The sequence below is a fragment of the Drosophila takahashii genome, chromosome X (genome assembly GCF_030179915.1).
Source record: "Drosophila takahashii strain IR98-3 E-12201 chromosome X, DtakHiC1v2, whole genome shotgun sequence".
Classification (NCBI taxonomy): Eukaryota; Metazoa; Arthropoda; class Insecta; order Diptera; family Drosophilidae; genus Drosophila; species Drosophila takahashii.
Genome location: NC_091683.1, coordinates 14,303,784 through 14,319,070, shown reverse-complemented (window position 1 = coordinate 14,319,070; position 15,287 = coordinate 14,303,784). Strand labels below are relative to the sequence as shown.

At 35.4% G+C, this 15,287-nt stretch overlaps 1 protein-coding gene across 11 annotated transcripts in view; it reads left to right on the top strand.

Moving 5' to 3' along the window:
- SK (small conductance calcium-activated potassium channel) overlaps window positions 1-15,270 on the top strand; it is a 66,706-nt gene extending 51,436 nt beyond the window's left edge. For 3 of the 11 annotated variants that reach the window (XM_044394232.2, XM_017142711.3, XM_070219200.1), the window contains 7 exons: window positions 4,316-4,451; window positions 6,280-6,390; window positions 6,598-6,725; window positions 8,204-8,273; window positions 8,534-8,635; window positions 8,722-8,894; window positions 9,710-15,270. In XM_044394232.2, the coding sequence (XP_044250167.1) occupies window positions 4,316-4,451; window positions 6,280-6,390; window positions 6,598-6,725; window positions 8,204-8,273; window positions 8,534-8,635; window positions 8,722-8,894; window positions 9,710-9,875 (886 nt within the window). In that variant the 3' untranslated portion in view covers window positions 9,876-15,270. Of the gene's footprint in view, window positions 1-1,520; window positions 4,452-6,279; window positions 6,391-6,597; window positions 7,130-8,203; window positions 8,274-8,533; window positions 8,636-8,721; window positions 8,895-9,640; window positions 9,682-9,709 lie in introns of those variants that run through there. The other 8 variants (XM_044394225.2, XM_044394236.2, XM_044394234.2 and 5 more) reach the window with 8 other exon arrangements.
- The last annotated feature ends 17 nt before the right edge of the window (window positions 15,271-15,287 follow it).

The window sequence follows — 15,287 nt, the reverse complement described above, 5'->3', positions numbered from 1 at the left end:
AATACTTCCAAAGTTCGAACTTGTTTTCCCAGTGTACTGCCTCTTGGCATTCATTATGATTTTTCCTTTGCAAATTGCTTAAGCCTCCCCATTCACACACAACCCACCCAAACTCTGACTAACAGCCACATCCACCCGCCCTTCGAAAAACGGCACCCAACGGAGCTGTGCCGGCAGGCATGCTTCAGCATTTAGTGGCCACATCTCTAGGGCTTCAGGTGGTGAGCCTCTTCAGGTAGAACAGCGGGGCATTATGGGGCATACATAACTCTCGGATGGGCCATTTTAGTCGATTTGCATGTAGTCACAAGTGTGCGCCGTTTTGTGTGAGTGCGAAGTATGTACATATATGTATGTTATGTGCATCTGTGCCGTTCAGATCAAGAGTTATCAGTTGGAAGACGAACCCCAAATCCCAGACCCAATCCCCAAACCCAAACCCAAACCCAAACCCAAGCGCCTTTCCAATCAGACTGTCATGCCCCCGGCAGGAAGAGATGATGAAGAAAAAGAAGGAGGAGCAGGAGCAGGAGCAGGATAAAAGGAGTGTAAATGAGAGGAGAACAGTTTTTGAATCGATGCCGAAGCAAGTGTTGTAATCAAATTGCCAAACTACCATCCAAACTATAATTATTCAATATTATTCATGTCATTGTATATTCCAAAATATTCCCCCGCCGCCCTCTTTACAAAAAAAAAATCTATCTACCTATCTCTCTATCTGTATCTTTCAATCTATCTTACTATCTCGCTCTTATATTCTATTGAGGTCTTTTAATTCGTTGCCCAAAAATAAAAGAAAACAAACCTAAAGATAAAGCAAATTACTTTCCTGTTTCATTTAATTTAATTTCCTTATTTTTTTTCTTTCCCTTATCCAATTTTTTCCTTATTTTTGCGTTTTGTAATTGTTTTATTTATTTTTTGTAATTTCCGTTGTATTTATACGTATTCTTTTAATACATGGAAATTTTCTAAAAATATGAAAAAATTTACCAAATTGTATTCTTAATTTTTCTGGAGAACAAAAACCAAAACCAAAAAAAAAATAATAGAAAAAATTTAAACAAAAAATGTTCACATAATTTCACATCTGTTTATTTGTTTACTCCACTTCTCACCCTACTTCTGTATCCACAAATTGCAAAAAAAAAAAAAAAAATACCAACAAAAATGTATGAATCGAATATATTTATGAAAAATACCAAACAACAACCGAAAAACAACCGCAACTTGAAAACGCATACGAAATACGCACTACGCATCTGAAATACCGAATTCTCTATATATATTTTTGTATACTGAAAACCGCTAACGAAAAAAAAACATCAACGGCAAAACAAAAATCAATAAAACCAAACCAAAAAAAAACAAACGTATCATAAATGAAAAATCCAAAACGAAATGACTGAAATTCGTTCCCCATATATATATATATTCCCACAATGCCAAACGCATGCCGAACAAATTCCAAACCAAAACCGTTTTACGATCCGAACCGATTCGATCCGCAAAAAAAGGTTCCACGATGAGGAGCACGCGAATTTGCTAAACTCCATGTGGCTAACGGCCATCACATTTCTGTGTGTCGGCTACGGCGACATTGTGCCAAACACGTACTGTGGACGCGGTATCACCCTCACCTGCGGCATGGTGGTAAGTATTTCCTCAAAAACCTAAAAAAAAAAACAAAAAATCAAAAACCTCAAAAGAAATGACCAAAAAAAATACAAAGACTCCCAAAAACTCCATTTATGATACCGAAAAATACCTTAAATATACCAAAAACAAACTAAATCAAAATAAATACCAAAAATAGAACAGTACAGAACAGAACAGTTGCAAAGATAAAACAGAACAGAAAAAATTGAAAATACATCTATCTATATCCAAACAATAAAGAAATCCTATAATAAGATAAACAATAAAACTACAACAACAACAAGTACATACATCATCATCAACAAAAACAGCAACAACAACAGCAAACAGCAAACTTTCATGCATAAAAATATGAGAAATCAAAACCCATCGCAAGCAGAGAAGAAGTAGTATAAAGAGGAGAAGGTGGAGAAGGAGGAGGAGGAGGTGGAGGAGTGGAAGGATGTTAAGGGGGATGGGGGGTGGTGGGGGCCCAGAAAAGTAGCCGCCATTGAGGCGCCACCGAAAAAAAGGAAACCAAAACCCCCGCTCCGCACAAAAGTACATACATATATATAGTATTTTATAGTAATTGTACCTGCCAAATCAACCGATACACACGCACGCACACAGATCTCTGTACACCGAAAAAAAGATGTCAGATTTGGATGGGTAGAATTTTAAAAATTCAATTCCAACACGAAAAAGCCAGTGAAATAGAAAAAAGCTTTCTGATTTCTGAAAGAACCCATTGGTTCAATCCGAATTTCTTAAGGAAAGAAATCTAAAACGTATTGTATGTACCATAAATATTAGTTATAATTTTATGTCAATACCACATATATTCATTTTCATCGACAATACGCTTACGATCCATTTAATAATAATAATTATTTTAAATATCAGTGGTACTCAAAGGCAACACACTTTTTTTTTCTGTGTACGTGTGCGGGCGTATTCCCTGACCTATCTTCTCGATGTTCTCGAGTTCGAGTTCCCCTGCCCCCTTGTCGTCGCCACCACCAAGTTATAAATTCAAATTCAAATATCCAAAATCCGTTTTGATGGAGGCTCCACCCACACAAACAAGAGGAAAAAGGCAAAAAGAAAAAATAGACAAAAAACACATATTCATTTTTCGTAGCATACATTTCAGCGCACATATTTTAGATGCCGTTTTGTCTGCCCAAATCGTCGCCAAAACAACAAAAGAAAAAAACAGAAAATCCGAAATAAACTGAAAAAAGCGGAAAGCGAATGTCAAGCAATAGTTCCATATCTGTATACCCATCCCGCTCTATCTGGTTTTTTGTTTCAGTCAGGCCGCGATTAATACAAGAATACGTACATATATACAAGCACATTACATTCCCACATCCACCCACCCACACACACACACACTCTGGCAATCTGTTGTAAATCATCACCAAAAAAAATCTTACCACCCACTTTGTGTGCGTGTGTGTGTGTGTGCTTACTGTATTATAAACATAAGCATACATTCTATATATATTTAAATATATGTACATAATCACCATGTGTGCCTGTGTGTGTGTGTGTATTTTTGCAGCATTAAAGAGCGCAGATAACAATGTAACTGTTCTTTTTGTCCTTTTTTCTGACAGCGAAAACTAAAACAAAAAATCCTGACACTCACACACACACTCGCACACAGGCAGATGTATTTTAAAGAGGAAGCAGAGGAAAAAAAACGAGAAAAGTTTTTGCTTCCTGGTAAAACAAAACAACAAAAACAAATACAAAATCATAACAAATCTTTTCTGACGGCTCCGGCAAATTCTATTAATGTGCACATTTAACTGTCTGCGTGTAAGTGTGCTCGTGTGTGGGTGTGCGCGTGTGTGTGTGCGAGATCCTTGGAAAAATTAAATTGAATTGTTTTCTGCACCCTAGAAGCTCCATTCTTGAGAAAATCAAAGTCACTAGATTACATAAAAACCAAATATATCTATTTTTCAACTCTCACTTTTGTACAGCAAGCTTTCATCGGGCTAAAAAACAAAAACCCCATGGTTGTACATATATACATTCATATATATATATATATTAACGGTTACGTCCATAACTGTCAACATTTCAATATATCCGAAAACCAAAAACCCCTACCCCAAAAAAACCAACTACAAACCCCATCAAGCTCTTTTTGGACCACTGTATTGTGTGCGCTCACCCGTTTACTCGTCCATTTGTTGTTAATCTCGTTTTCCTATATGCAGAATGACCATTCTAACTTTTACTTTTCAGTTTCCACAATTGTTATTTTTTGTTTTTCTTACTTTTTCGTTTTCGTTTTTGTTTCCCTTCTTTTTGTTGTATCGCTTATCGTTTTTGTTACTCTTTTCGTTTAAGTTTTACGTTCAACTAATTTAACCTATGCCAATTTAGTTTTTAATGGATTCTTATGGTTTCTTTTTTGAACATTAAGCCAACAATACGATATTTTTCTCTATCTCTCTTTCCCTTTCATTTAAAAATAAACGCGTGTATTCAATTTGACCCCTGAAACTGAAACTGAAACTTCAACCGATTAAATCCATAAACAAAACCATAATCAATTCAAATATATATTATAAATATATATTTCGAACCCAACAAAAATAAATATGAAAATATATGAAAACGAAACAAAATCGCGTGCTGGTTTATGGAACAGATTTCATGATGAAGAACATGCGAATCTTTTGAATGCAATGTGGCTGATAGCGATAACATTTTTGAGTGTTGGTTTCGGTGATATTGTTCCGAATACGTACTGTGGACGTGGTATCGCTGTCAGTACAGGAATAATGGTGAGTTTTTAACAACAAAATATTACCAACAATTGCACACAACATAACAATCAAGAAATATATATGTTCAACAACAAAGAAAATTAGCAATTAGCAAAAAAAACAAATCAAGATCTTTCAAATAGAACAAAAATCACATGTAAATAATTACATAAACTGCATACGAATGTTTACCCGCCCACCATAACCGCCCCTCGCCGCCACTTTTAACAAAAACACAAAAAAAATAGATTAAAATCTAAACTCACCTGAATTGTAATATTTCTAGTTAACTGTACATACATATATCCAAAAAAAAAAACCTAGTTGAATCACCAAAACGAGCTTAAGGAGATAGGATAATCGCATGATTCTATGCAAAACTGAGATCAGATTGAGCAACTTTCCAGCCGATCCTGCCCCAAAATGTTCGATAGTGAAGAAACCCAGCATAATTATAAATCAATCGCCAATCGAGCTTAGCATTAAGAAATAGCATAGGAATAGCGCTTATAACCGAAATAAATATATATTTTCCATACTTCTATCTTTCTCCACTTTTTATCCAGTTCTGCTTTTGTGTGGCTTACTTTCCATCTTTCTCTCTATTCTACATATAACTATTATATTTCAATTTCCCCCTCTACCAGTCGTCTGACTATCCGCTTATTTCTTAGACTTTTTGAGATATTTATCATGTCGTAGTGGTAAAAAAATAACAAACAAAAAATATTAAAAAATATTTAAAAATAAATAAAGCTATGATAGATATTTCCACTCCTAACTTGACTATGAATTGTGATTTATGGTTTCAACTTTGTTCCCTAGCTAATTGTTTCGTACTTATGTGTGTATGTAACTCTCTGCCAGACACCTCTAACTGTTGTATTACATATAGACATGTGACGAACCCGAATCCATTAACTATTTTGATATTACTCTAATCCGAATCTTAACTAAACCCCACATCCAACTCCGTATCTCTAAATTCAAACCAAACCAAAAGCGTTGCTGCATTCCAATCTATCCATCTATATCGTAATATCGTAATATCAATTAGAAGGAATTCATCCAATCATCCATACTCACTCAGCCCACTCACCCATTAATCGTTCAACCATCGAGAAGCAAACGAAATAACAAAATGAAAAAAGAAAAGAAAAAAAAGAAAAGAAGAAAAATAAAACAAACTGAAACAAAATATATATACATGTTGTAACATCCATAAAATTACTATATATCTATTGTGAGAGCAACAAAAAAAGTTCTGGACTATATAACTTGATAAACAAAAGCAACTTTCATTTTGAATGCATAAACCAAAAGTGAAAATAACCAACTGACATTACAGATGGCCGGGCACCCAACCCCAGAAACCCAGAAAACCCTAAAAACCACCCTAAATGAAGGGGCGAAAAAAAAGAGTAATAACATCAAAGAAAATGAGTGCAATTGTGTCACAATTAAGAAAATTGCCTTCGACCATTCGCCAATTTCAGCCAATTTGGGGACATTCTTTTCTTGCAAAGGATATTCCAAGATTTTTTAAAAGCAATTATCTATAATTCGGGTATATAGTTTTGTATGTTTTTCTACAATGTTATAAAAATATTTAATTATAGATAAAAGAATAACCATTATGAAATATTTTAATTAGCCTTTAAAAATAAATATAAGAAATAGTACAAAAATCTTATTTTAATACTAAGGCAATTTTCTGAAATTGTCCATATTATTTACGTTCACTCACGGAGTTGGGTGTCCGGGTTCAGGTCGAAACTCACCTCAGTTGCGCGCGCTATTCGAAAGTCAATGCCCAATCTCACCACTCTCCACATCGTCGTTACAGGGCGCCGGCTGTACGGCTCTACTAGTGGCCGTAGTTTCCCGGAAACTGGAGCTGACCCGTGCCGAGAAGCATGTGCACAACTTCATGATGGACACGCAGTTGACCAAACGGGTATTGATCGTGTTCCAAGTGTTCTCAAGTCTCTGATATGATCTGATTCGATGATTCGACCGACTGACCAAACCGGAGATACTATCGTACCACATATATATAATCCACAAAAAAAAAAAAAAAAACATATACCATGTACATACCATGTATATCCATATTGCATTCTAATTACTTTGTATACCGTTTCTTCTTTGGACCAAAATTTAGCTGAAAAATGCTGCGGCGAATGTTCTGCGTGAAACTTGGCTCATTTACAAACATACAAGACTAGTAAAACGGGTTAATCCCGGCCGTGTAAGAACCCACCAAAGAAAGTTCCTTCTAGCTATATATGCGTGAGTATTTTTAGAGATCTATCAACAACCAATCAACCAACCAAACAACTAACCAAACCAAACCAACCAACAACTAAGAAAAAAAATACGTATGAAAAAAAAAGATAATAACTAAAATTCAAAAAGAGTGCCCAATGAAAATGATATCAGATCGAAATAGTAGTTTATCGGGTCTTTGGGGAAATCATCGACCGTTGATGTTCGTTGTTTATGTTCTGTCTCTCTATCTATTTTCGTGAAACTAACTCTCATTTGTCTGTACCCTATATGTTTGTCGGATTAGTTAAAAGACAAAAGAAAAAGAAATATGTACATCAGTTCCCTGGTTCGTAATACTAACTCTGTCCTGTTTTCCCGTCCCGAAGACCCATTTCATAATTAGAATCGAATCAAAATCAAAATCAAAATCAAAATCATCCTTGTGCCCATCAATCGTAGAAAAGCTTTTGGGAAAGCCATTCATCAGATATCTGTATATACATCCGTAAACATACGTAAAGGAAGTATAATCTAAACGAAAAGCCAAAAACGAACTAACCAAAATACTAAAAACGATAATTACCAAGTACTAAACTGAAATGTGGAAACCACAAATGATTGAACTCGTTTTACTAGCCTGTAAATAGGTTGTAAAGCCCTGTTTTTACGTTATGCAATAACCGAGACTAGCCACATAACCTAGCATGCTGCGTTAAATATTCTAGAATCTCGTATCTAAAACTATCGCAATATCATCTGTGCTTTTGCCTAGTGCCCATATCATCATATCATCATATATCATTTACTTACTAACCGCTAAAGGAGGTCGGAAGAAGATCAAAATGCCATCACAGCATTCCATTGCATTCGTAACACCCGATTCTTGTACTCTGTCCAAAACTTCTGATCCCGTCCCATTGAATCCTGTGTATCGTCCTAGTTCCATCCATGTATTTCGCCCGGGGATTTGCTCAGGGATCAGCCGAATGATATGGTGATACTTTCACGATACGATTTTCTGCAATTTTAACGCCCGAAAAGAAATATGGAATTTTTTTACCTACTTACTCCTGTATAATCTTTCTATTAACTACGGCACAACGAATAAAATACACACCAACAAAATAATAATAATCAAATAAATAACATTTTCAGTGAATCTTAGCAGTGTGATTCGAAACTGTGAGGGAAAATAAAATTAAAGGTTTAATATCGACTCGATATTTTCATATCGCATCTCTAAAAGTTTCGAACCACACTGTTACGCTTTTGTCCGATATGTTGACCATATTCTATTTGAGTGATATTTCTGGATGGAAAAGCGAGTTTTCGGCTAGACGGAACTAACAATCTTTTCCACCTACAAAATTGAATGGTGTGCGGGTGTGAGAAAAAGCCCAATTAATTTTTATGCGCTTAGTATTATGTGTTGGCGATCTATGCTATTGTATTTAAATAATTTTCTCTGTAATATTGATGATTCTTCCGCTGCGATGCAGGTTGCGAAAAGTTAAAATGGATCAGCGCAAACTAATGGATAATGCAAACACAATAACTGACATGGCCAAGGTAGTTGGAAAACAGAAGAAACTACAATCGAACTTCGATAGAACTTACTTTAAAATAACTGTATTGATCGATATTTTAATTTTTGCTTTGAAAGCAAGAAGTTTCGAATTTTATCGATAAGCAGCTGATAATTGATAACAGTTTATTTCAGTTTAGTTGATTAATCGAAGTTCGATTGTATTGCATTAATAGAATACACTTGAATTGTGAATGAGCCGATGTGCAATGCATGTTTGTGATTGTGTGAATACCATTCGCAGACACAAAACACGGTCTACGAGATAATATCGGACATGTCTAGCCGTCAGGATGCCATCGAGGAGCGCCTAACCAACCTGGAGGACAAAATGCAGAGCATACAAGTATGACAAACAATCGTTGGTGGTGTAGTTCAGTGGTGATTTACTAAAGCCCCTCTGTCCCCCCTTGTTTGAATATTTGCCTGCAGGAGCACATGGAAAGCCTTCCAGACCTATTGTCTCGATGTCTGACCCAGCACCAGGAGCGGATCGAGCAGCGGCGGAACTTTTTACATCCTGACACAGCTGCAGTGGCCCCCATTCAGGCGCCAACGCCCCAATCGATGTTCAATGCGGCGCCCATGCTGTTCCCCCATTCTAGGTGAGTCGCCCCCTTTCCTTCGCCTCTTTCTGTCTCTGTCTCCGTCTCTGTCTCTTTTCTGTGTCTGTCTCTGTCTATCTCTATATATGTCTATGAGCCATGCCCATTATCCTCATCCAAAACACACACACATATGTCTTTATCATTAAAGCGAGATTTGTGCCTGTCATTTCAATTTGTTTTTCCTCGTTTGTCTGTGAGTCGTTTGTCTCCTTGCCGCGAATATCGGGGTCCCCAGAACCCCACGAACCCCAAGAACCCCCCGAACCCCGAAAACATCCATCCAGCCATTCTGTCATCTTGCGTACCCATTTGTAAATATATATTCCGTAGTTGTCCATTGCACACCACACTTGATTCCTCCAAATTATAAACCCAAATCCCTGTGGCTACCCGAAAAAAATATACTCCGTCTTCTATGCAAGATTCAAGTGATTTAAGACTGTGATTGAGGAAATTATAGTTTGTATTTTGAATATAAAAAAAAGGTTCATTGAAAAAAACTAGTCCGTTCCTATTTTTCTTGGAGCTATAGCTTATAATTTATTAACTAATTGGCTCTTCTTTAGTTTAAAAACAAAAAGATTCTATCTTTGGACGAACAATTACTTTAGGGCTTTCTATTTACAATATACTATTTATATTTTTTCTTTATTAACTCTTCATGGCTTTCCATCGCTCCGACATTTCATGATTTGCATCAAATCAAAACATCGCCATTAAACTAAAAACCAAAGAAAAAACAGAAAGAAAAATTTGATTTATTTTTGAAAGCGTACTTGATAACGACAATTAACATACTGCTTTTTGCATAGAAGTGTTCCCTCATCCAATAACGCCGCTGCTACTTACCATTGGCCAACAAGCCCTATTTTGCCACCTATATCTAGTAGAACACCACATTTAGTGCCTGATACTCACATGCCATCAAATGGATCTGCAGTTAATAGCTACGCATCTTCCAACAAATACGGCAGCTGAATATCAGAAAGAGAGCGCTCCAACTCCGTGATTAACATCGAGATGCTAACAATAAGGCCGGATCGATGCTGGCCAACATCCTCATCAACATCAACATCAAACGCACCCCAGAAATCAGCATTACCATCAACATCAACATCAATGTCTACGTCAAAGGCAAAGTCTAAACCCGAATTCGAAATGGCCGAGACAGCGCTCAGGCAACGTGTGCTATCGCCGTCGTTATCGTTATTGAAATCATCGTCACAAGACCGCAATTTGCATCAAATAAGTGGGCGGCAAATGGAAATGGAAATGGCAATGGAAAGAGAGATAGTACCAATATCAATACCAATACCAGTGATACCCGAAGATGCCGAATCGAATACGAATAGCAACAGTTCGCCCGATCAGCAAAATGTGCAGATAAGTACAGTACCGCCATCGAGTTCAACGCCTGCTTTCGGAACTAGCGGTGCAACTAGCGATGGCATTGTCAAATCGATAACGATGAACGAACCGATGACGACGGAGAGCGGCAAACCGATTGCCTCGAATAAGTTTACTAGGAAAAGAGAACGTGTATGCAATAATAGTAGTTAATAGTGCTAGGCTATAGTGATAGTAATAATAGAGGTAATAGTAATATTAGTAATTCTACAAGTCGAATTTCGAACTCGGCCTTTTGTAAATAAGCCTCTTCGAGATGAGAAAAAAAGTCAAATGTTAGCATATACATATAATATACATAAAACCACCCACACACACACACTTCCTATATATCTGTATAACTGTATGGATGTATAGCACTCCCCGAAAACGGAAAAAGAAAACCCCTTAAAAATATCCCAAAACAAGAAAACCAAAAAACAATAACAGAAAACCAAACAGAATATATGTATACATATATATACAATTGTGTAAATTTTTTTTTCTAAGTTTTAGGCTAATTGTATTTGTAATATTTCACCTTGGGCCAAGGCAGCCTGTACTTGCATACTAAAATTCATATACCATAACATAGCATAGAGTGTGTGTGCATGTGTGAATGCGAGTGTACAGGGCGAGAATGGAGAGTAGAAGGTAAGGTCATAGGACATACAAACATATATAGATCGTAGGACACCAGCATGTACGAGTAGAATCGAAGTATATAAACGAATTACGCTCAGCAAGGCAGAAATAGCAATAGTAAACCTGGAAAATCTGGCACCGTCAGTATATCCCTTGTAGAACCGCAATCCTAACTCAAATGGGCCAACGAGATCCCCTGCTGCCCGTTGCACTTTCCTTTCCGTTGCATATCCAACAACCAACCAGCAATACATCCACAAACATGGCAAATTCTAGTGTCCGTCTGTCTCAAATTTGTGTGTAAATATATATGCATATATAGCAGTATATATATATGTATCCGAAGGATGTGTGTCTGACCTGACTGTGTGTAACCCATGCGACCCATACAAACCACCACCCCCAACAATTATATGAAAAACGAAGAAGAAAAAACAAAAACCCCAAACCCAGAACAATGAAAAACTATCTAACTGTAAAATGTATGTTACGAGATTTAGAAAAAACAGCGAAACCAGAAAACCAAATACTAAGAGATATAAACTAAAGCCGAATAAAAGAAAAACTGTGGAAAAAACGCAAAAACCGAGGATAAAGAAAAACTTACACACAAAAATGAGAGTTCTTACTTAACATCTACTAGCTCTGGCTTTAACTAAACTTACGAAACATGTTTAAAGGAAACAAGTTTGTTGTTGTCTTCTTTTTCTACGCATATATTACAATATATATAGTATATATACATATATATTTTCGTTGTTGTTGTTTTTGGCCTATTCTTTTCTACCAAGAATTATGAACTCAATTAAGAACCTGAATAGCTTTCGAAGGAAATTGAAGATGAAGACGATGATGATGATGATGATATAATGATATAGTAGCGTAGACAAAACCAAGAAACAAATGATATGAAATCGAAAAACGAACTATTTAGTATAGTCTACATACTAAAGTGAACAATTTTAATTGCAATTTTGTAACATATTAAAAGTAATTCGCATTAATTTACAAAAACTAGCTGGTAAATGTGTAACAACGGAACAAACTACAAGCTCCAGATGGAAAATAATAGAACCGAAATGGGGAGAAGCGAATTGAAATTGAATTGAAATTGAAGTGGAGGTGGAACTGGAAATGGAAATGGAAATGAGTAGAGCAGATTAGTGTAGACATAATAGCAGAAGTGGCCGAGCTACGTAAAGATTTTCTAAAGATTCTAAGAGGAACATTATATATACTATATACTTACTATAAAGTATTAACTGAGAGCATCGAAGTTATTTAAAACCAAATGAAAAACGAATGCAAAAAGAAAAAGCAAGCAATTAGGTAATATGCAACCTTCTAACGCTTTGTTAGGATCCCATCCCAAATGGAAGGCAAAAGAGATATACAACTGAATTCCCCGAATAGTGCCCCCACCTCCCCAGAATCTCCCGTTCCCATCACCCCAACCAAAAATCCCCCAAAGTCAGCAAGACAGACTCTGCATATTATTATACAGAACCAGGGCCAGAAAGGATCAAAATATCTGTAAACTATAGATTATATAGCCGTAGGATTCAGTCCACTTAAGCCAACTAATAAAAGTATAGAAGTTTTGCCACACTGATTTACCACATCTCCAAAACCCCTGGCTTCAGTTTGTTTCTATGAAAATTAAAACCCCACAACCATAAAGTTTCCCAATTGTCTGATAGATCTTAACTTATATACATACAATGAAAATCCCAGACCAGCAAAGGAGTCAAAGGAGAACAAACAACAAACAAGAAACAAACAAACCAACTAAATGAACCCTTAAACAAATGTGTGTATACCTATTTATAATATTGAATATTTAAATTGAAAAGAACGTTCAAGACTGCTGTCAAAATAGCTTTATCACAATAAATAACAAAGATCTACACAAGACGACACACACCAAACAGAACAGAACAGAACAGATCAGAACAACAATACTAAACTGATCGATAAGTATCGTTTATCGAATCGGAACAGACACCTAAAGATACACACAACACACAGATTCTGATACGAGATATGGAATGCGCCCAGCTTTAACGTTATGTATTCGTGCATATTTGGGTTTCAACTCTACAACAACTTAAAACGAATACGCAAAAGAATACTGAACAAAGATCGATATACGATTAACGATTAACAATTAACGATATACGAATCAAATCAAATCGAATTGAATTGAATAATTGGTACAAGATCAAATTCCCGTTTGAACTGGTTTCCTAAGCCCCACAAAATACCTTTAAACACGAGATAAAAACCAAAAACTTTGATATGAGGGACCGAATTTCCAAAGACAGGTCTTTATTATACAAAAAACCGAACAACCTAAAACCAAAAGCAAAAGCAAACCAACTAACGAAGAATTCCTACAAAAAAAAACAAAACCCATAACAGTAACAATTTATAATACCGAAGATTTTTAGCCGCTTTTGAGCTGGATTATGAAAAGAAAAAGGAATAGAAAAAGGAAAAGAGAAAAACACAAATAAGGATCGTATTGCACAATGTCCTTGGTTGACTTCCGTAACATCATATAGACACAGGTCCGAGTCCCACGTCCAGTTTTAGTGTGTATTGTGTATTTCCGTTCACCTTAATCAGAATTGAATCGAAAAATATATCAACTTTCTTTTCTTCAGCGAATCATAGAGCTCAAGGGGTACTTCGAGAATCACGCTTCAACCGAAACTCTTCTAGCCAAACCAGGTCCAATAGAACTTACATACATATAGCCCAGCCAATGCCAATGCTACAAACCAAAAAAAAAAATGGATTCGAGTTTTCGAAAACGTATCGAACCGGATTATGACGAAAAGGGCAGCCATTTTGGTGAATTTACACGCTAGGAACTAGAAAAGGGTCCTCCCAAACACCAAATACCCCCCAAACTCCATAACCCCTCCCCCTCCCCCACCCCCTGTGCGCCCAACTAGATCGAGGTATGCAAAATATATAAGGTTACATATACAATATCTAGATATACAACACACATATACTCGTATATACATGTACAGACGGTCTATGAGGTATATACCAAACCCAAGAAAGCCCAAAAACCAAAAACCCCACACTAATAAGATCATATTTGACTTTATATGTATTATAGTAATGTATTCAGTAGCTAAATCGAAAGCCGAAGCAAAGACCAATTTATTAACAACAAACTAATAAGATAACCCCCAAAATGGAAAACAATTATTATGTTAAATTAAACCATTAAAATCTAAGAGGGAGGCAAAACAATTTTTTTATTGAAAAAAAAAAACAAGAAAAACAAAACAAAAGAAAACAAAGTAAACTAGAATGCATTGCATGAATTAAATAAAGAGAAAAAAACTAATAGAAACCCAAAACTTAACTAACGAAGGTCAACTAAAACTAAACTTAAACTTAACCTACTCTAATGCTAAAATTGAAGTAAAATTAACTTAAAACCACTAAAAGGAAAAAAGATTTAATTTCTAAAAGAAATAAAGTAAGAAACTAAAACAAAGTAAACAGAAAAAAATTCAGTGGCTAATGAAATAGTTTATTTTGAATTTACTGTATTGTATATTTAAATTTAAACAAAAAAGGGAAACCCCAAACAAAATATATTGTTATATCTTATCGAGGAACCGTGTTTTGCAAAAGCTTTAATATTTAGGGTGCCTACATTTGCTAAATTAGTATTTTACGATTTAAAACTTAAAGAAAAAACAAAACAAATACTAAAACCAACACCTACATACACGAAATAGTATAAAGCTTGATTGAAAAACGAACCCAAAAAGTTAGGAACGTGAATTTCCAAAACGATTACACTGAACAAAAAGAAAACCGAAACCAAAACAAATTAAGAACAACTAACAGCTAAAGCAAATATTGTATTTGTATTTGAGATATGAATTTTAAGAATGTTTATTAGACTTACGGTTGGTTATTTTGTATACATATATATATTATATGTATTATGTATGTAGTATAAACTGATCTGATCTGACGACGATTGTAATTGTTTTTTTTTTTGCTCATTAAGCATTTACCTCATAAGAATTCCCACTATTTATAGCAAATTTACCATATTACATAAAATCAATTGCTGTACTGTTATAATGTACAACCCCAAGGAAACGATATGTAGGACGAGGAAGAACCATAACAAGAGAGAGAAATCGATAAAAGTCGAGGGGCAAGAGGAAAACTCATAAAACTGTAAATTATTAATTAATGAAGAAAAAACCAAAGAGAATAATTGAAATTTTAACAATAATAAAGGGCTTTGTATGAAAGAAAAACAAACAAAAACTGAATAAAAATGAAATAAAAGTAACAATTGAGAATGTCTTTATT